Genomic DNA, 23,724 nt, shown 5'->3' on the forward strand with positions numbered 1-23,724 from the left:
TTTTCGCTTGATGTCCGACATTCAAGGCAATGATGAAAGTCGTTTGTTTGCAAGCACAGGGTCTCCAAGAGACGAGGCGCGCAGTTCAAGGCCTACACCATCATGTGAATTGTTGCGTCACACACAGGTGCGCATCCAAGAAAAAAAACACGACAATATCTCCAAATTATCGTAGGTAGGCATCCGATGGAAACTGAAACAAACCCAATGAAAGATCGGTGGAATGACTGAAGACATCAATCAACCAATATTATTACTGACAGGGATTAAATAGATGATGACGTCATAGTATCCCTTCAAATAGCTTGACTTTGATGGAGCAAGAGCCTACGACCATACCATGCTGAATATACCGGTTCTCGTCCGATCACCGAAGTCAAGCAGCATAGGGCTCGGTTAGTACTTGGATGGGAGACCGCCTGGGAATACCGGGTGTTGTAGGCATTTTTTGCTTCATGAAATGCCCCTTTATTCATTTTTTCATTTTAAGTCGTTGGTATTTGTTTTCCTTTATAGTATCACTTTTGTCTCCTTTTTTGTTGTCTTTTTCGTCTCCTTCGTCACCCTTTTTAATAGAGCAGGAATAAACTTTTCGCTTGATGTCCGACATTCAAGGCAATGATGAAAGTCGTTTGTTTGCAAGCACAGGGTCTCCAAGAGACGAGGCGCGCAGTTCAAGGCCTACACCATCATGTGAATTGTTGCGTCACACACAGGTGCGCATCCAAGAAAAAAAACACGACAATATCTCCAAATTATCGTAGGTAGGCATCCGATGGAAACTGAAACAAACCCAATGAAAGATCGGTGGAATGACTGAAGACATCAATAAACCAATATTATTACTGACAGGGATTAAATAGATGATGACGTCATAGTATCCCTTCAAATAGCTTGACTTTGATGGAGCAAGAGCCTACGACCATACCATGCTGAATATACCGGTTCTCGTCCGATCACCGAAGTCAAGCAGCATAGGGCTCGGTTAGTACTTGGATGGGAGACCGCCTGGGAATACCGGGTGTTGTAGGCATTTTTTGCTTCATGAAATGCCCCTTTATTCATTTCTTCATTTTAAGTCGTTGGTATTTGTTTTCCTTATAGTATCACTTTTGTCTCTTTTTGTTGTCTTTTTCGTCTCCTTCGTCACCCTTTTTAATAGAGCAGGAATAAACTTTTCGCTTGATGTCCGACATTCAAGGCAATGATGAAAGTCGTTTGTTTGCAAGCACAGGGTCTCCAAGAGACGAGGCGCGCAGTTCAAGGCCTACACCATCATGTGAATTGTTGCGTCACACACAGGTGCGCATCCAAAAAAAAAAAACACGACAATATCTCCAAATTCTCGTAGGTAGGCATCCGATGGAAACTGAAACAAACCCAATGAAAGATCGGTGGAATGACTGAAGACATCAATAAACCAATATTATTACTGACAGGGATTAAATAGATGATGACGTCATAGTATCCCTTCAAATAGCTTGACTTTGATGGAGCAAGAGCCTACGACCATACCATGCTGCATATACCGGTTCTCGTCCGATCACCGATGGGTAACGACCCTGCGGAATAATACTCCCTGGTCGAACAGGGCCCGCGATCACCAGCGATGCCGGTAATCTCGGAAGAGCACCATCTGCCGGTAGGAGGGAGACCCTGCGCCGTGTCATCTGCTACGGTCGGGGGGTATTGTTTGGTTAATCCTCTCTGTCTGGAGCTTTGCTTGTCTGTCTGTTTGTTTGTAAATTTGAGTGTGTGCCGGCAAGGTGCCCCCGGGAGTACTACTCCCGCCCGGTTGAGCACCATTTTCCGATATTGAAAAGGTGATCGTTCGGGCGCCCTCTCCGGCTACAAACAGGAGAGTGTCGTCTGCCAGTGTCTCTTCTAGTATGTTGATGTGTGTCTTGCACTCCGAGCCAATGAATGCCAAAATGGAGTAACGCAAACACAACACATTCGTGAGCAATCACACAAACAAATAAACGCACAAACATACACAATAAATCATCATGGCACAAATAATTGCAGAAAAATTGCAAGAATTTTGGGAAATATTCCGAAAATATTTTCCGGTTCCCCTTCTGTGTTTCTTTTGGTGGTTGTTCATAGCTATTCCATCCTTATATTTTGATTTCTTTTCCGTGCTCGGTTTGTTTGTTTTGTTGTCCATCTTCCTCTCATTTTTAATAATTGTGTTTCATAGTTTTGTTTTAATGTTATGTTTGTCTGTCTTGCATGTGAATTAAGTTTAATCGGAACATCCTAATTGGGGAAGGGAATTACACACCAGCAAACACTCACACACAAAAGCAAACAAACAAACAAAAGTCATATGCAGCACATGCAATCACAAACAAAGAGACAATATCCGATAGCCAATACACACACTTACAGACAAACATGCAAAACACATATGCACATACAGTCACAAAGAGACAACCATACACCAGCAAACACAAGCACACAAACATACAAGAGACATACAGGAGACAATTGCCCTGGCAACAACCCCCCCCCCCCCCCGTACATGACGCCGGTGTCTAGTGAGTGCGATCACTAGCAATTCTTTGACGTTTCAGAATGCTGTCATCTACTAGCAAAAAGGTGAAAACGTCGTCTGCTTGCACCGTGATGTGCATAATTTGATGGACTTACAAACAATTATACACCAGCAAAAATATCCACTCAGACAAACATACAAAAAGACATACGACCATACAGACATTGAGACACTAACACACCAGCAGAAACATCCAAAACCATACGCACATGCAAAGAGAAATTTATCCACCAGCAAACACACACCTAGACAAAAAAACACATACAAAGAGACAATTATCCATCAGCAAACGCCGACAAAAAAGAAAAACATATAAGCTCAATAATTACACACTTACAAGATGACAATCATGCACCAACAAACACACTCAAGCATATTAAAACACATCTTTAGGTTTATTTTTAATTGGTCCAATGCCAACTCGTCAAATTAATGGTCTAATTGCCACTTTGTCTACTATTTTCTCTAATAACCACTTTGTCCAATAGCGATTTAGTCCATATACCATTTGGTCTAATTGGACTAAGTGTTAATTGGGCGAAATGAACAAAAATAAAATGGATATTACACCAACTGGTTATGAGACGAAATGGTCATAGACGTATTGGTGATTAGACGAAGTAATGATTGGACCAAAAGGTTGTTTGACGAAATGTTGATGGACGGAATGGTATTAGACTAAATGAAGGTAGACCATGTGATGGTGAGTGGACGGGTTGGCAGTAGACGATTTTGCAATTTTAATATTCTCACTTTATAAGTCTCTTATCCTCGCTATATTGGAATATGCCTACGCAGCGTGGCATCCTAACACCATTCAACAGGAAAGGCAACTGGAATGAGTACAGCGAACAGCTACACGGCTGGCCCTCAAGCAGCGGAAGGGAGATATGTCTTATGAGTCTTGCCTCAAGAAGGGATTATTTGCTCTGTTCCTTTATTTTCAAATGTTAACATGGTCACATTCAATGTGAATCTCTCTCACGAAATGTCCTCATCAATTCCCGTCATCAAGAGCTCCTTACATTATGTCATCTGTCTTCTCGAACCCAAGCTCTCTTTCTCTCACCCTCTCGCCGTTTCCCAAGAATACGGAATGCTCTCTCCACTGAAGTAAGGGATGCTGCTGTTCTCAATTCATTACCTTCCTTCCTCCTTTCTCTAAAAAAATCCCACTTTGCCAAAAGATAAGAAATAAGACTAATTTTAACTTCATTTTTGTTTGGGTTTCTTAAATTATAAATCATTATATTCTTAATTATATTCCATTATATTAGATATGCTTATATTAATTTACTGTGTTAATCTCCACATTGCCGTATTAGTATACAAATAATGAATGTTTATGAGTGCAATGGACAGAATACTTCATGAGGTGAAAGATGAAAGGATCCATTCAACGAGGCGTAGCGGAGTTCAATGGATCATTATTTCATCTTTCACCGAATGAAGTATTCTGTCCATTGCACGAATGAAAAAAACATTCATTATTTGGTTTATATGACACCTAAAAATTGATTTTTGTTTTCATATGAAATTTGTGAATTTCGGTGCAAAACATGCTCATGCAGTGCGAGTTTGGTCTGTTGAGTGTTACGTCATTACAACATGCGCACTGCTGGTGCCTGCAGCTGCAGTCTCGGTGCGCGCGCCCGTGCAATGGATAAGATCGTATGGATCCAAAATTGCACGATGAATGGATCCAAAATTGCACGGTGGATGACGTTATTGCAAAATGGGCTGAATGAACGATATCGAACAACCAATCAAATCACAAGGATCTATCTAGGTGTCATATAATATACAAATAATGAATGTTTATGAGTGCAATGGACAGAATACTTCATGAGGTGAAAGATGAAAGGATCCATTCAACGAGGCGTAGCGGAGTTCAATGGATCATTATTTCATCTTTCACCAAATGAAGTATTCTGTCCATTGCACGAATGAAAAAAACATTCATTATTTGGTTTATATGACACCTAAAAATTGATTTTTGTTTTCATATGAAATTTGTGAATTTCGGTGCAAAACATGCTCATGCAGTGCGAGTTTGGTCTGTTGAGTGTTACGTCATTACAACATGCGCACTGCTGGTGCCTGCAGCTGCAGTCTCGGTGCGCGCGCCCGTGCAATGGACAAGATCGTATGGATCCAAAATTGCACGATGAATGGATCCAAAATTGCACGGTGGATGACGTTATTGCAAAATGGGCTGAATGAACGATATCGAACAACCAATCAAATCACAAGGATCTATCTAGGTGTCATATAATTACATATAACTAGAGAATGATTGAAAGTAATAATTAGAAAGGCAGTCTACTGGTCATTAATAAATAGACTAGAAAAAAAAATGATGATGAGTATTGTATTACTATTCTGATTTATATGACACCTAGATAGATCCTTGTGATTTGATTGGTTGTTCGATATCGTTCATTCAGCCCATTTTGCAATAACGTCATCCACCGTGCAATTTTGGATCCATTCATCGTGCAATTTTGGATCCATACGATCTTGTCCATTGCACGGGCGCGCGCACCGAGACTGCAGCTGCAGGCACCAGCAGTGCGCATGTTGTAATGACGTAACACTCAACAGACCAAACTCGCACTGCATGAGCATGTTTTGCACCGAAATTCACAAATTTCATATGAAAACAAAAATCAATTTTTAGGTGTCATATAAACCAAATAATGAATGTTTTTTTCATTCGTGCAATGGACAGAATACTTCATTCGGTGAAAGATGAAATAATGATCCATTGAACTCCGCTACGCCTCGTTGAATGGATCCTTTCATCTTTCACCTCATGAAGTATTCTGTCCATTGCACTCATAAACATTCATTATTTGTATAACATTACTCAGCTTCTGCATTTCATTATTATTTTATAGAAATTTCGCCAAACATTGGGCTAGATTATATTTTGTGTGATGTGTTTTCTAAGTTGATATTTGTACGCAGTACGACATGTGGGGGTAATATGCTTCCGAGCAATAGCTATTTCTTATGCTTTTATCACCACTGACCAGCGTGTAGCACTGCTCCATTCTGTATTGTTTGTTTGTACCATGTATAATGTCATCTATGCTTGTATCATGAGTTGGTCAAATAAATAATAGTAATAATAATAATTTTAATTTACCGATCTTTACACCCCTTCACAGACAAATTCAATCAATCGTTTTCAGAGAAAGGCAAAATGAAATAAACATAAACAAGATATATGCATGAGTGTTCTTGTCATTTTAGTATTCACATATCTTTGTCTTGCTCATATTCTTCAATAATTATTATCAATTTCAGTTTTGAAGTATGTTCCCGTACAAAAATTTTCCCAAGGTGGGGGGAGGTGGGTCAAGACGAAAAAACCCAAAAGCGAGGAAGTAAAGTGACCAAGCTTGTCATTGGGGAGCTTGTGCATTTTCTAAAGTGAAATCCAAGGATTTCTGCAAAATTTTGTCAGAGTGCGAACAGTTTTCAGAAAGAGTGTATAAGGTTTTTTTTTTTTTTTTTTTTTTTTTGGGGGGGGGCAATGGTCCCCCACCCCTTCCCATTAAATGATTTTAACTTTGATTAGTTGGTTTGTTTTATATAAAACAAGAGTATATTTGATGCTCTGACTGAAATATTGCTAAAATTTTCAAAAAGGTAACAGTTACTCAACAGCAAATTGTGGGTTTTTCCCCATATCAATAATACACTGTCCAACATGTGCATATTCCTGCGATTCCTAAAGCACAGTAAAAAGCGCTAGTATTACAGGCACCAGGCATGCCGGGTGTTGTAGGTTTTTTGGCTACATGAAATGCCCCTTCTTTCCTTTCTTCATTTTAAGTAGTTGATATATGTTTTCCTTACATTATCACTTTGGTCTTTTTTTCTTCGTCTCCTTCGTCAACCTTTTTGAAAGAGCAGGAAGAAAAAGGAAATATGAACAAATGAATTAATTTACCCATTATCTTCTTTTTTTTGGACGTAAATGTATGATGGAAACAGAAACGGCTGATTTATTCTTTTTTTTTCGCTGCTCATTCTCTCAATAATGTTGGTGTCGCCCCCCCCCCCCCCCCACCCTCCTCCATCCATTTCGCATTCGGCAGCACGCCCCTCCTTTTCATCCAACACCATTGTTGGTATATGTTTTTCTAGGACATGTCATGCATGTGGGGAGAAACTTCTCGCTTGATGCCCGCCAGTCAAGGCAATGACGAAAATCGTATGTTTGCAAGCACACGGTCTATAAGGCTCGTAATCTGAAGTCAGGTTTAACTTAAACTCAGGTTTAAAGTTCTGGTTCAAGTATGGATAGCCAATTGTTACATAAATCACTAACTGACAGTAAAGATATCATATTTCAGCTCATTTGGCTATCAAATCATTCATAATTGTCTAGTAAGTATAAATAGATTATTGTCTTCATCATCGATGAATCAGGAAAGAGCACAGTTAACGTAGGAAACGTACAACTTAATAAACATTTTGACACTTTTGGCTTTCCATAATTCTAGCACAGAGTTCGACCATGGTTTGAGTTAAACCTGACTTCAGAATACGGGCCTAAGTGTGTATTTGAGTTTTGTCAGACGTGTATCAATCAGATATGATTATTTACGTCTGGGACCGACCTTTAACGTCACCATCCGAAAGACGTGACCAGGGCTCGAACCTCGAACCTCTGCATCAATTTGTAACTTCCCCACAGCTTGGATTAAAGGCGCACGCCACAACGCCCTTAGACGAGGCGCGCACTTTAAGGGGCACTCGTTAACACAATGAGATGGTTAATTTTCAGGTGAAAGGGACACAGAACGCGTTCGTAATAGCTTGTAAAAATACTGATAAACTTAAATATCATTTTATTACATTTCGTATTCTAAGCCCCAAGACTCTAATTATCCGTGTAAAATCTCGAAAAATGATATTAGGTTTCAGAAAATAACAAGAATATATTGGCTTCTTTACACAAAAGACTCACTCCATAAAAAAAAAAACAATATACCTTTCGCCTCCTTCCAAATGCATTTACAATCATTTATTCAGCTTTCAAACATAATTATCCGACAAAACATTAAACATAACAATACAAAAGAAATAATTTGGAAAAATACCTAATTATCTGCATCACCAATAATCATGAATGAAAGGAAAATAATTTATAATATTTTCCCCATACTCCAGGGTTCTGGAATATTCTCTGAGCGCAATGAATATGTTTTACCTGATAATTGCAATAACTACTTTTAAAATAATTTCGAACATCAAAGTTCAGCGTTCGAACCTAGTTAAGTAGCCTAGGCATTATCGTCATAAATATGAGCAGAACGAGAAACACTAACAGGACTCTAATAGGGCGTTACAAGAAACTTACGATCAATTGCAAGTCAATTTTTGGTCCCTAAATCCCTCAAATGTCTTGCACTCAATTGCAAATTTATGATTAATTGCTAATCTACTCCCGGAAAGAAGGGGTGTAATCTGATTTGCTACAACTAACGTTGATCTATCAGTTGTAATATTGCAACAAAACATTTGCAATTGATTGCAAATACTTTCTTGCAACACCCTTTACGGTGTTTTCGCAACAGCTATGCAGACGCTTTTTGTAACGTAGAGAACCCATCTTCAAATGCCCGTCATGACAGTTAAACCTTTGTCGAAAGTCTGTGAGTCGTAACAGGAGTTTCGTCTGTGACCCTGGACACACGACATATTTGCGATTTATTTTCGTCAGCTGTGAAACGTCGGACGAAACTGCTGTTCCTATTCGCCGACCCTCGACAAAGACTTCCTTTTGATTTGACTTGTTGCATTGTGGGATTCATTTCGCTGAGCGAAATACCCGTATTGTCATTAGGTGTCTGTAATCGGTGCTTCTCAAATGCTGTATTATTAGTATTCACTTTTACTACAATGTGTCAGACTTCATTTACATAAAATTTCCTTACAAAATAAATTTAAATTTAAGGGCACCAGATTTTGTGAAAAGTATTTGAAATCCCTCCAAATTAAATACCCATATAGGTCTTTATGACACATTCGGAGCTAACCTAATTATAATTTCTTTCCTTGAGCCACAGATGAGGTAAAGCATTAAAAATAGCAATTTTATGACTTTTATTGGTCGTCCAACCGGATTCCAATATATTTCATGAACATTAAAGTTTACAGTTTGTTAAACATTCGATACTTATTAAATTCTAAAAAAGGGGGGAAAATGACGCTAAAATGTCTTTTAGAAAACCTAGCCGTAAATCAGCCTCTGATCATCGTTATACCACAGGTTTGCCCCTTAACACTGTTAACAATCAGTATTTGCCTCGATGACAAAGTAGTCAGGAGGTGGAGGATGGTTGTCTATGGCAATGTCAAGCTTTCCGTAGTTCTCCTCGCTGACACCCGGATCTTCAGAGGACACGTCTTTTGCTGCCTGACCCTGTCCCGATGCGTGGAATGGAATATCATGACGCTTGAGATGCTGATAGAGATCCTGGTGAGCCAGGACAGGTTGTCCATTCTTGTCCTGCAGTTTTAAGGACTCGATTTCTTCTGATGATAGGATCTCCAGATAGTCACACTCGCCTGGAGACGGTTTCGGACGCTGGGTCTCCTTTTCAGAGACACCCTTGTCCTTCGTGAAAGGTGGCACCGTGTCTTTGCTGGATGTTGGCTCGCTGGTGCCATCTAAGGTCTCGTATCCCATGCCTCGGCTCATACACCTGGACAACATTGGGGAACCTGACACTGGCAACTTCTCCGTAGATCGGGACACCTTCTTGTTGGAATCCAGACTTCCTTCCTTAGGTAGTTCCAGAAGGTCATAGGCATTCTTTCCGACTTCGCGATTGTCTTTGGCGTTTGGAGATGGCGAATGACCTTTCTTGTCTTTCTTCTCGATCTCTTGATAGATGGTGTCTCCATCCTTTGGGGGAGGACTTAGAGGAAAGCTCGGGTAGTGATAAGTACCTTCATCGGGATCTTCAATGGTCCTGATGTTCCCGAGTTGAAATCCGGTGTTATCATGGCCTTTGTCGAGCGTTGGCTTAGAATTTCTTTCCTGTGACTTTTCTGCGACTTGTGACCTGTTCATTTGTTGAAAAAACCAACGATACCGTTCTATTTATATAATCTTTCGGCAATACATCATTTGCCACAATAGCTAGTAAAAACACACATTCACTAAAAGCATAGTTGTAGCGACTCGTATCTTTGAATTAAAATAAAGAAACAGATAGTTTCACGTTGTGTTTTAATACATGCTACGGGGGAGGGGTTGTAAGGATTAGTGAACAAAAACTTGAAGAAAGAAATTATAAAACCTGTCTTTAAGAGAAATATTACATTTTAAAATTTCCCAGAACAGTTATCATGGTTATATACACATCCTGCCCGGTATGCAAAGCTTTATATGGCAAATGAGGGGACTGATGAAATCACCCACCCACTATTTCTTTATATTTCATTAGGTGAAATATCAAATACTTTAATTTTTTTTTCATTGTATTGTCAAACAATTTTTTTTATTCTTCTTACCTCTTTCGGCGGAAGATAGCAATCAGAAGAACGGAGACCACCACCAGACCAATGAAGACCGAGATGCCAGCAATGACAGGAAGCGCTGATGAATCTGAAGAGGGCTCTGAAAACAAAACCCCCGCAAGGGTAAAAGGTTTTAGTATCACCATGATCACAGGCGACGGAAGCGGGAGATCAAGGGAGTAGTCGTCCTCCTTGTAACCAAATTGGAAAGGGGCCCTTTATGATTTACCACACATTAACCATACATCTAAACGTATGAAACAGTTTAACCCAACTTGACGTCGAGACTGATTGAACTGAATAAATTTCAGTCATACCGGCAAATTAGAATCCAAACCGACAATTTTTTTTTTCTCTTTTTTTTTAACACTTGCACACGTTGGTATCAATAATACATAAAGAATTTATTTGGTGCAAGAAAAAAGGGCAATATTGATAAATTGCCTTGGTGAAGGGCCGTGTCGGGAATCTAACACCGGACTTTTATAGTCCTGAAAGATATTATATAACTTACAAAAAACAAACAACATCGGTTGGTTCGGAATCGGTTTCATTAGTGTGACGGTAGGGCTTGATCTTACCTGGATCGCCGGCGTTCATAGAGATCTTGGCATCGTGTAAGTCGACGTCAGCGATGACGAGTCGTAAACTCCCGTGGGCTGTGAATGTTATCTATCATAAAATAGTGTGGGAATAAAAATCTTTAAGAAGGGATTGCCACCACTTCCTTGCTTGAACTGTAATATGCCCGCATGTGTCTGTACGTTCTCTTTACACGATTACATGTCAAACTGTTTATTTTTATTCACTTCTTGATCAGCAGATAATCATGACCGTCATAGTATTTCTTTTTCAAGGAAAGGCAACTAGTCATTATGTCGGTCCTTTAGATTGGTAATAACTTGGGTCATAAAATTGGAAAGGGAAGTGCATTTGGAGTTCTTAGAAGGAAGATAAATACCAGGCCAAAAAAGAAAATTGATTTAAAGACATTTTTTGTCCCAAGAATAAATTACACATTACAATGATTAATGTTTTTGTCTGTTTTAGTTGTTTGTGTACTTTGTTGTTGTGTTTTTATCTTTTTTTTATCTTTTTTCTTTTTTGCTCGTGAAATACAAAAATAGACGTAGAAAACTTATGAGGGGTGTGAAAAGAATATATATAAACGGGGAGTAGAAAGTTGGGTCAGGTAGAGCTCTGGATGAAGGAGAGAGAGTGATAATGGAATAGAAAGAGAGAGAAATGCCTTCAGTTGGGGAGGGGTTGGAAAAGGATAAAGTCAATGAAAACAACAGGATGCCTACCGACAAATCATCGACGTCGCAGTCAACGACCAACTGGGTCACCCCATCTTCCGAAATCCCGAAATTCCTTCTTCCTGGGCATTCCACGGTGACCCTCCCCTCCTCATCCTTGGACTGGCCCCCGCTGGTCCCCATGATACCCTGGTAGTCGAACACGTAACCGAAGGAAGCGTATCCTTTCCCCGCAAGCTGGGTTCCTTTGGGTAAGTGAACTGTGAGCGCGCCCTCATCGGTGGTCGTGCTGCCCTTGTAAACGTAACCATCTGGGATTGGAAAGGTATAAACAGCTGTCATGTTTCATAAAATGTTCTATGATAATAACATATGCACCATTTTATAACAAGTTTATTATCAGCCAATCAGATTGAATTAAGGATTTCAATAGCTTCCGTATGGTATTCCAAATTTGTTATTATCTGATCATTACAAGTTTATGAAACGGACTGTAAGTGTCACCAATGTGTATATAGGGAGCGTTTCATAAGGTGCCTAGGTGTCTGGCGTTTTGTCAGAGATGATTCAACCATCAGTAACCAAAGTAACAGGTAGAGACCTGTGCTTCTCAGACAGTCATCAAAAGTCATGGAAAGTTGGCAGATTCGACAAATTGTCACAAGGTAAACACGTTATCTTCTAGAGTGTAGGGCCTAGGCCCTAGTTTTATTTCTCTATATTATGATTCACCCGCCCGATTGTTTGCTCTTAACTTGGAGGGGGGGTTGGCTAGGGGCAATATTTTATAATGCTAAAAATATACTTCCAAAAAATCTGATATTAAAATTCGAAATAAGTGAAAATCAATAATGATTAAAATGTATCTTTTTAGGTTAAATAAGGATAAAAAAATTATTAATGATGATGATGATGATGATGATGATAATGATGATGATGATAATGACGATGATGATGATGGTGGTGAAGATGATGATGATGATAATCTCCATCAATTTTATGATGATGATGATGACGACGATGATGATGATGATGAAGGAGGTGATGATGATGATGATGATGATGATGATGACGATGATGATGGTGAAGATGATGATGATCTCCATCAATTTTATGATGATGATGATGGTGGTGGTGATGATGATGATGGTGGTAGTGGTGGTGTTGGTTGTGATGGCAATAGTCTTAAAATGGTTGAGGTAAAAGTAATGATGAAGATAGCGACAATAACGTTGCAAAAAAAGCTCCCAATACGTTGGTATATTATGGTGGTGGTGTTTCTGTATGTTAAAAAAATCTGGTTTACCTGATTTTCGCTTCCAGTGTAAAGTAGATTCCATGTCACATGATGTAGTACTTAGCTTGCAACGGAATATCTCTGTGGTAGAATACCAGAAAACAAAAACGTAAGTAATAATTATAGGAAAATGTGGCCTTAGTGTCCGCCTTAGTGCGAAAAGCAACAAAGAGAGAATGAAGGAAGGCAAATGAGTGTGGATAATACGTCTAATGCGTGACCCTTATCATTTTCAGAGCCACTTATGAATTTCACCCTAATTGTACATAACTCTGCGCTTCGCGCAATATGCTTAGACAAAGTTACAATGGTGAATGAACGCGAATGAAGAAGGCCTGTTGTGTATTTTAAGGCCAATAGAGATCATCTTCCCCTCTTCTTTCGCTTGCTTACCTTTACTCTTCATGAAAGAGAAGAAGAGAGAAAACAAATCTTTCTCATCTTCATAGCTTTGCATTGGGACGAATTAATGTTGTTGGGAGTTGCTTGTGATAAAATGAGATGTATCCCATAATATCAATTCGGAATGGAAGGCAAAAATTTGTCTTAAGAGGAGAAAGATGACAGACGTTTGCATTAGAGCACCCATCAGGCAGATCGATTGGGTGGCCCTGCGCAGCGGTATCACTATGCGACACATTAAGGCGACGATGCCTGTAGGAAAATCCAGCGAAATATACCTTTTTGATAGAAAAATCTATAAAATTTCTATGGAAGAATAAACTGACAGTATGGCGGTGTCCTTGTTGTGGAATCGTAAACATCTTGATGAAGAAATGGTCACTTGGGCTGAAAAGAACTGGCCAATTAGCAGCAGCTGCTTAATTAAGTTTGACTTCGAATCCTGGAGCCCGTATCAAAATGCTTAGCAATGGTCGTAGAACATTTTTCTACGATTGATTGCAATGACTACGACGTCCATTCAATCGTGAAAATCAAGCGTATGATTAATCGCTAACCGTTGTGTTACGGGACCCATGACAACATTAGTAAGCCTAACTGCCTTTAAAACCAACTAAATTTACCAAGAGACTGTAACAAAAATCGTTTTCTTTTTTCTTTTAATATGCAGAAATCATACCTTGGACTGTGTATGCTGTAAACTTCATTCTGAACGAGGGTATACTCGGGAGCTCGGCAATAATCGGCATATCCATTTCCATCCTAATCGAGTGCGTTCCGGAGAGAAAGATCCCCGATTTGATCACATGCGAGTTGTATTCGGGAAAGATCGGAAAAACATTTCCTTCGTGCCGGATCGCAACCTGGTTCGGATTCTGATCTTCGAATTTGAGGTCGGTCTTCGGCCAGTTGATTTCCTCGATGACGAAGACAATTCGCGTTTGTTGGTTTGATGCCGTGATCGTCCATCGTACCTCATCAAGGATGCCGATCACGGATTCAACGCTCCCTGGGAAACTGACTTCTTGTGACTCACCGTCTTGGAGTTGAATTTTACAGCGACGGGTAGCTAGAATTGAGGGTTTAAAACATTAATCATTTATAATTTTCTCTGGCATAATTGTCCACTTCCACTTGTTCTTATTTGCATAAAACCCCTCCAATTACATTCGCTTCAATTCATTGTTTATTACATAGAGAAATAAATAACATGAAACGGAAAGAAACATCCTACATTCATATCAATAAGCTCGGGGGGGGTACTTAGATTTGGTTTGGGGGTGTGCGGCGGTTCAAAAGGTTCAAAACCCATACCCATATTTACGGGTCTTTATTAAGAATCTATCAAAATTTGAAAAGCAAAAAACAAAAAAGAAAAAAAAGATTATCACCAAAAATTGGAGGAGAATATGGACCCATGTTTAAGGCCAGTATCTAAAATTGGGGCCACGGACCCATTTTTAAGTCCAGTATCTAAAAATGGGGCCATGTTTAGGGATTTTCCAGTATAAAACCAAACCTAATGTTCAGGAATTTCTTCCAAAAAAGCGACCCATTCCAGCGGCACATCCCCGTATGCATTATTTCGTGAGTACCCCCCCCCCCCGGGTCAATGAGTATGTATTTTTGATTTGTATGCGTATCTAATTCCATTTTCATCGTGAGGTCATCAGCACCTATGAACCCTCGTCTAACAGACAATATTCCGATTTATACCTCTGTCACATTTGCTCTACGGCGGCCGTACGGCGAGTCGAAACCAGCCGTTTTATTCCTTTTTATTCAAACCACCTATAATGTAGCTGATACAAAAAATGTTAAAACGACTGTTATCGACTCGCCGTACGGCCGCCGTAGAGCAAATGTGACCGAGGTATTGGTTTGCACTGTCAATCAAACGCCAGTTATAAATGAACATACATGATGGTGGAGTTGAAAGCGAACTAAAGATCACTTCAGCCAAACAGAAAGTCGATTTGAATCAATACAGAGTAATAGAATCGGAATTCGATGTAAAATAAGTAACTTATTTACACTCTTAAAAAGGTTGGGCAAAAAAGGCCCAACTTCTAACCATCACGGGGCAACATACTGTCCACATAACTATTGGTTAAAATATGTCCAACTTGGGTAATAAGAACTAATAATTGGGTAATAAATTTGCTCAAATTTGGTAATAATTGCCCAAAATATACATTTTTTACCAATTATGAACATACATTACTCAACACAGTGGACAGTATGTTGCCCAACACTTTAAGTGTGTATGTGCACTATGGGAAATGTCGTGGATATACTGAGAATCTTGATACAAGTTTCATTCAAAAAAAGACAACCGCATGCACAACATGAAGATTCAATATGTATTAAGATCCGATGATGACATAGACTTATTTTTTTTCTTTTAAATTGAAATACCAAAATATAATTACGAAAATATAAAGCAAATTACGAGTGCTGTCGAGCCTATATTTGCATAGTGCCCGTGTAATGCACGTCGTGGTTTGTGCAGTTATAGCAAAATTCTTGAATTCTTTACATTTCTATTTTTTTATACGTTTATCCGAATTCCATGAAATTTTTAGTTCTTTGCTTGTTTTGATCTTTTCCCAATTACTTTTCTGTCAGGTGGGCTGAGCCTTAAAAGAATGATTGACGCGATAAGTTATTGTCATTCTGTTTTAATTAAATATTGTAAGGGGACGGCCCCCTTCTCCCCCAGTCACTACATCACATTCCCCTTATAGCCAAAGAGGCTCCTAACACTTATAGCTCGTGACTAATTTGATACAAGGGGTGTCTGAGGCCGTGTTCACATTTTTTCTTTTTCAGTCCTGGTAATTTCGATACGTTGAAAACTGCCAAAATGTTGAAACGCTACGTGGAGACGAAGAGTGCCAACAGAGCAATTTAGAGCAAAACAAAATAGAGTATAATCCTAAGGAAAGATATTGTTTATAGATATGAAAAAAAGTAGTTTTGATATAAACTAACATCCTATGTACAGATTCGGCATATTAAAACGAAGTAATCAATTTCATGGGCACTGACTTCTAACTCTATGTCATGATAATGAGCGTATATTATATTATATATATAATATATATTGTCATTCTGTTTTGATTAAATATTGTAAGGGGATGACCCCCTTCTTCCCAATAATATATGACAATATTCTTGTACTTGTTTTGTAAAATGTTCTGCAATTCAGCCTTTGGCTGCGAACGAATTTTCAATAAACCATTACCATGAACATTATTAACAAAAATGATATATATTTTTCTATTTTTAAAGGATAGAGAGAGAGAATGCTGACATTTTTACCATTGACTTACTACTGTTATTAGGCCTACATGTTATACTTATTTATTCATGTATGTTTTTTATTCATTAATTATTTGTTTATAAGCCTTGATATAGGCCCTATTATAACAAATCCATTATTCACGTTTTAATATAACCCGGTTAAAAAAAAATCATCAGTGAATCTTGCAATATGACACCGAAACAGCTTTTTTTTCGTAAATATCTGTAGTTTTATAAGTATATATATATACTGTATATATATGTTTGATTAGTCACTGAGAAACGTAAGAATTATTTTTTTACATACGAATGAGGAAACATTGGAATAGTCTGAGCAATGAATCGATAAATGCATCCAGTGTCCACAGCTTTGCGAATGGACCGTATAAGTTTTTGGAGACGTAAACCAGTGAAGTTCAAGTGTGACGCTGACCCACCAGGACATCACCGGCCAACCTAAAGAGGAGACAGTATTTGGCGCTGAATACAGAGTCTTATAAGACTGCGTTCAGAAGAATCCAGACCAACACTTTATGTGGTATTTCATTGACTGTGTGTTATAAATGACTAGTCTTGAAATATACATTTTGAGATAACCATCAATAATACACAAATGAATTTGCCCGTACGTTCATTCATACAGAGACACTAAAATGTTTTTGAGGAGAAAGTACTTATTTTGCTATTTGGAAACATATCTAGTGTGGTATGAATGTATTGAGTGGCGGATTAATGTTTTTTTTTATTCCAGTGGGCCTATTTTACAAGACTATACAGCTCAGAATGTTGTATTATGCTGTATGAGTAGATGAGGACATGAGGTGGCGCCATTAAGGCTGATTGTTCGTTTCTCTTTTAAGTAAGTAAGTATTGAAAGTTTAAACAGTAACAAACGAGCTCAAATCAATATGTTAAATAGTAAGGGGGTTTCATGGAAAACGATTTTCACTGATGATGTTATATCATCGAAGCGGATGAAATGATTTCAATAGTAGAAATCATATTTGCTTAAAATGATTGCTTCCCGGGTTTAATCAAACTTATGCAAGTTGTTTAATTTTGTTTTACTGCAGAATCGGTGACAATTTTTCAAGTAAGAACACATCCATTGATATCATATCATGAAAACATTCAGCATACATTATGCATTTCCTGGCCTGGGGATGGGAGCGGGGGAAGATTTGTTTTTAAATCTCACTTGATCTTTCAGTGATCTTAACAATGGTGATCATGCACGCTCTATTGAGAACAATACTGAGTGTTGAAATATGTTGTTATTGAAACAGCAATGGAGGATGGATGGATAGATGGATGGATGGGTGGATGGATGGATGGGTGGATGGATGGGTGGATGGATGGATGGATGGATGGATGGGTGGATGGATGGATGGTTGGATGGATGGATGGGTGGATGGATGGGTGGATGGATGGATGGATGGGTGGATGGATGGATGGGTGGATGGATGGATGGATGGATGGATGGTTGGATGGATGGATGGGTGGATGGATGGATGAATGGATGGGTGGATGGATGGATGGATGGTTGGATGGATGGATGGATGGATGGGTGGATGGATGGGTGGGTGGATGGATGGGTGGATGGATGGGTGGATGGATGGTTGGATGGATGGGTGGATGGATGGATGGATGGATGGATGGTTGGATGGATGGGTGGATGGATGGATGGGTGGATGGATGGTTGGATGGATGGGTGGATGGATGGATGGATGGGTGGATGGATGGATGGATGGATGGATGGATGGATGGATGGATGGATGGATGGATGGATGGATGGATGGATGGATGGATGGATGGTTGGATGGATGGGTGGATGGGTTGATGGATGGATGGATGGATGAATGGATGGATGAATGATTGATTGATTGATTGATTGATTGATTGATTGATTGATTGATTGATTGATTGATTGATTGATTGATTGATTGATTGATTGATTGATTGATTGATTGATTGATTGATTGATTTTTTTGATTGAATGAATTTAATTAATAAAGTAATATTATAATGATTATGGCAAAATCTCTCACAAAATTGGATGTTTGTAATAAAAACATCAAATTTTTGGCTTGTTCGCTTCGCTCGCTCGCAACTTTTCAAAGATTAGATTTGCCTGATAAGCAATATCTAACCCCATCAGAATGTTTGGCTCATTACGCCACAGGGGATGAATGCATGAAGGTATAGATCTATGAATAAATAGATGAATGAATGAATGAATAAATAAATAAATGAATGAATGAATGGATGAATAAATAAATGAATGAATAAACGAATCTTCATCTTCATACTATAATATTGCATGAATTAATGTTTCGTATTTGAAAATGTATGCCCATTCTGCTTTATAAATGTATTAATTAATTCAATAAGTATAAGTTTGGGATTGTCATTTTTTCAAGCAATCTGCTTATGATGACAATCCTTCTCCTGCAAATTGTAAATATCATATAGTTAATCATTTTTGTCTGAAATTATCTTTTTAATACTCTTTATTCATGATTCATGCCAAAAATGCTAGCATATTATGTTTATTATGTTAGGAAAAATGTATTATACGAATGTTATGGATGCAGAAGAAAACAATAAATCAAATCAAATCAAATAAATAAATATAAGAATTAATTAATAAAGTGGTTAATTAATGATTTAATCCATGATACATGAATCAATAAATAATAAATGAATGATGGAGGTATAAGAATTGACAAACGAATGAATGTATGAATAAATGATTGAACATGTGGAATGGATGTATGAATAAATCAATGAATGAAACGTTATGGCTACGAATTAACTACAACGAAGTTAGTACATCACATGTGAAATAAATAATATAAGTTTGAATGAATAAATAATTGAGTCATTCATTCGAATGGAATGATGAATTATTCATTCAATTATTAAGTCAATTGATTTGGTGAGTTGCCATCTATTCAGTAATCGTTTATAGATAATTGATCGATGTATATTTAATGAAAGCATCTAAAGAAGAAATACCAATATCATAGGTGAATATATTACTGCAAGAATAATGAATATGCAAATCAATTGATGAAAAAAATAGATGAATAGATTGACAAATGAATGGTGCCATTAATGAATAAATAAAGAATAATAGATGAATGATTACATGAGTAAATGAATCAACTCTTATTGAACAGACGAATGAAAAGCTACATGAATTGATATACGAACAAGAAATGCAATAATTTAGGCCTAATTCCAAAATTCCGAATTCAAAGTTATCATAGTCTACATCCCATCTTTTTTTGGTGTATGTATAGATTTAGACAGGTGATGTATTTAGTTACATTTAACCCATCAATCAATTCTGTGTACAACAATTATGGCTAGAAAATAGATATAGGTGCAAGAGGTCAAGAGAGAGAGAAAAAAATATATAATGGAAGGGAGGGATCGAGGGATATATCATATTTATATATCTGTTTATTCGAAATGCCTTCTTGTATAGCAGACCACTCTGGCGTGAACGGAACAACCTATAGTCTTTTTAAAGAAAACGTATAATAACTAACTAAATAGATAACTAACGAAATAAATAAATAAATTTAATTATTTAAATGAATGAATGAATATATTTATTTAAATGAATGAAAGAATGAGTATAAATAAATAAGTAATTAAATAGATAAATAATAAATATTTGATTGATTGGGTCGGTTACCCGTTTCATTTATAGCTATGTCTTCAAAGAAAAAAATAGTTCCCGTAGTGTTACAACGCTGACAATGCTGGAAAAATCGTTGAAAAGAAAAAAATAATTTTGCACCAAGGAGAGAGATTATCTTTTATCCAACAATCATTTCAGAACGGGACGTTAACAATGATAATGATCAGCCCATAATTCCGATCGAGATTTCCATCAGCAAATCCTTGCATAGCGCCACAAGTCACTGGAGTTAAACCTAAAGTGTTAATCCCGTCATAATCTACATGGGAACAGGAAAAGAAGTCGAGAACATATTTCGAAAAAAGTCATTCACTTTAAACTATGAAAATGAAATCAAAGCAACATTGTTAAATTCGAGTCATTGTTTTGGGGGCTAATTACTGTTCATTTATTGTTTAACGCATACGTCACGTATCAGCCTTTTTGGGGGGAAAATGTGTGTACTATATACAGTATATGGCAAAATTTTCAGATACACAATAGAAAAGTAACATACATCATGTATTTCCATGATTGTGTTATAAATCTTTGCTTTTGTGAAATAATCACATTTCATGTTATCCCACCATTTAATCATAGACCTGATGCAAGCACCTATATATTAAATTTACTTTCTACAAATAACAAGATGATAAATTGATAAACAGTCAAATATACACAAATGTTTATGTTATATCTAGTAATATTAATTCACTTTTCACGATTAGATTAGAACGAAACGGTATTTTCATTCATCGTCAAACGATCTCCTCATTAGTTTTTGCTACGTTGCCTCTTATGAAATTAAAGCAAACGTACATAAAATATATCATTAAAATGATTATATTTCATTTTGAAAACTACGAATGAATAAATTTCATAAATATATGCCATGAGGCATATTCTAAAATTAAACTTTTGCTTTCAGGGTGGGGGTTGTTGAGTTTTGGACAGACAAAATAGCGAAGTAGGCCAAAAATTGCCCACTCCCCTTTCTATATGGCTCCCCCTCCCCTTTCTATCTGGCTCCCCCTCCCCCTTTCCCTCTTCTCTTCCCCTCTCGTGTATCAAATGACAATGTACAGATGTATACGAAGACTCTCTGATGATAATAACCGGAAATGACAAAAATAGAGCCATGGGGATGATATTGCGATTTTATGAACAGATAACAATTTTTGTTATCGTGTTCGCATTGTTCTTTAACAATACCCTAAAATGTGTCTGATATATATCATGTGAAGCTGATAATCTGATAGTTTATTGCATGGAGACGATAAGTGATGAGAATAGATATATATATGTAATTATGTTGAATGCTGTGCGATGTTGGAGACAGCAAAATGATTTGAAATTAAGTCTCAGTTTCAAGAGATATACCTGGCATGTCCTGCTCACCGAAACACATTGTGTAATTGCATTATAATAGTGCACCCTAAACATTTCATGATGTTTTTTTTTTGGGGGGGGGTCATATTTATAATGTATATTGCACTCTTGAATAAAATTGCCAGATTTCGTGGGTAATGCATTGTAGGTTAGAATTTACTGAAACGCATCACTTGGTCTATATTGCATATGGGACTGTAACATATTCAACCCTGAAACATTTCAGAATGTTTTTTTTTTCTGGAGAGGGGGTTACATTTTGAATGTTAACGTAGATTACACGCGTGATTTTTTTGGGGTAAATGTTGTAGTGTAAGTGGGCAACACATTGTACGTTTTAACCCCCCCCCCCCCCCCCCGAGTAATTTCTGCCTATATAACGGTAAAGATAAACCCATTAGTGCTCAGCTTACTTCATGTTGGTCATTTTCTTACCAACTGACTGACAAAATTTACATAAAACAACTTTTTTGGGGGGGTGCTTATCCCTAGGCAAAATTGGCGTACAGATGGGGGGGGGGGGCTTGGGGACATAGACCCCGAATTGTTTTACGACCAAGAAGGGGGGGGGGGGTAAAGGAAAGAAAATGAATGAATGCATATTATATCATTTTCTAAATATGTTAAAACCTGTTACAAAAGTATTAAAAAGGTACCAAAAATCGATATGCCATGTCTGGCATAACTGGAGTAACGGAACTAAACAACGTGATTTTATTTTGCCATGAACGGCCCATATCAAGGTAAGGGTTGGTAAAAAGATTGATTAGTTGAGAATGTCCGAATAGACTAATTTTGTATTGAGCATTACAGGGGCGGATCCAGGATTTTCCAAAGGGGGGGGGCACATTTTTACGAGGAAAAATTGACAAGCAAAAAAATAAATTTAAAAAAAGGTTTTTAACCAAAAATTAAGGATATTTCGTCCCCGAAAAAATTGACAGGCAAAAAAAAAGTATTCACTTTCAAAGGGGGGACACTTCTGTTGTAACATAATTTTTACATTACAAAGTTTTATTTTGCTTCTCAAAGGATCCGCCAGTGAGCATTACTAATCATTTGTATTGAGCATTACAATATTCTTCCTTAATGGCATGAAAAGAACTAGGAAAACTCACAATGACTGCAGCTTTCCCTCACACTTCCCCGTTAACATATAAAAAAAATAACGTTTTATAACAACAAAAAATATGATTTAAAGATCATACCACACAGCAAAAAAGCTGTTAAAACCTTTATACTACGCTCTTTACTATATAAACGTTACAGTGGTTGATTAAATCGTTTAAACAAGTAATTCTCAGTGATCAAGCACGGTTGTTTTAACTGATAAACAACTACTTAAAGATTCAAAAGCGTTGTATAAACTTTTAAACACAGTTTTTACTGCGCAAAAGATCATTTGATTGTATCAACCCCTCAGAATGAATTGATTGATTGATTGATTGATTTATTGCATCTATTCTTTTTCATTCCAAAATTCAACAAAAGTTACAATGTAAGGCAACACACACAAATACAATATACAGAAATGAAAAAAGGGGAACTCACTGGAAAGCAAAGCTTCATAGTATGGGTTCCCTGCAATAAATAGTTGATTAAAGTATATCTTTGATCAATGAAATTCAAATCGTAAATTAAAAGGGTTTGTACAATGAAAAAGAATACTAGTGGGGTCAAGCTTTTTATGCCTACTCACTATGTGACAATTAACAACAAAAATATTCATACTCCTGTCGCTCTTAACTTACGAACAGCTTTATGAAACGACAGCTTTATGAAACGGCCGTTTCATAAAGCTGTTCGTAAGTTAAGAGCGACTCTAAGAACGACTGGTGATCCTTTCTTACGCGCTAAACCATCGCCAATGAATATACCATTTACCAGAAGAAAGGATCACCAGTCGTTCTTAAAGTCGCTCTTAACTTACGAACAGCTTTATGAAACACCCACCTGCTGTATAAAACAAACCCTGAGCTCAGGGTGAAAACATTCTAAAGGTGAAAACATTCTGCAGGTACAAAATACTTGGTCACTCGATAGCTCTCAGACAAAACAAAGGTGTTTTTAATGAAACTTAACAGACCCTGAAAGACAGCGCGTTAAGCGTTAATTAGGTGATTCCCGGATGTAGCCCCACGTGCCAGGCAGTAAGTAATTATTTCTTCAAATCATCTTATTACGCGTGTTACGCTTTGAAGTTTAATCTAGTCTCCGACTTTATCAAATTACCCCCTAAATTATTCGAGTGACCCCTCCCTTTCTTCATAAATAA

General features: G+C 37.5%; 1 protein-coding gene and 2 non-coding genes across 3 annotated transcripts; 2 read left to right on the plus strand and 1 right to left on the minus strand.

Moving 5' to 3' along the window:
- Positions 1-325: 325 nt before the first annotated feature.
- LOC135157408 (5S ribosomal RNA) lies at positions 326-444 on the plus strand. Its single transcript, XR_010296402.1, has one exon. It is a non-coding gene; the product is annotated as a 5S ribosomal RNA (ribosomal RNA).
- A 470-nt stretch (positions 445-914) lies between these two features.
- On the plus strand, positions 915-1,033 carry LOC135157409 (5S ribosomal RNA). The gene has a single exon (XR_010296403.1). It is a non-coding gene; the product is annotated as a 5S ribosomal RNA (ribosomal RNA).
- A 6,357-nt stretch (positions 1,034-7,390) lies between these two features.
- LOC135157356 (uncharacterized) lies at positions 7,391-14,381 on the minus strand. The gene is made up of 7 exons (XM_064112594.1): positions 14,378-14,381; positions 13,743-14,132; positions 12,671-12,742; positions 11,413-11,675; positions 10,687-10,777; positions 10,100-10,205; positions 7,391-9,648 (listed from the first exon to the last, which is right to left on the minus strand). Exons 1-7 carry the CDS (start codon positions 14,379-14,381, stop codon positions 8,868-8,870), a joined length of 1,707 nt encoding a protein of 568 aa, XP_063968664.1. The 3' UTR covers positions 7,391-8,867.
- Between the last annotated feature and the right edge of the window lie 9,343 nt (positions 14,382-23,724).

This window comes from Lytechinus pictus, chromosome 17 (genome assembly GCF_037042905.1).
Source record: "Lytechinus pictus isolate F3 Inbred chromosome 17, Lp3.0, whole genome shotgun sequence".
NCBI classification, from domain to species: domain Eukaryota; kingdom Metazoa; phylum Echinodermata; class Echinoidea; order Temnopleuroida; family Toxopneustidae; genus Lytechinus; species Lytechinus pictus.

Excerpts from the sequence above, each read along its gene's own strand:
- LOC135157356 (XM_064112594.1), bottom strand. Across the intron at positions 12,743-13,742 it reads TACAGCATACACAGTCCAAG|AGATATTCCGTTGCAAGCTA; the intron begins GTATGATTTCTG and ends ATTCTACCACAG. Across the intron at positions 10,778-11,412 it reads GCGACGTCGATGATTTGTCG|ATAACATTCACAGCCCACGG; the intron begins GTAGGCATCCTG and ends ATTTTATGATAG.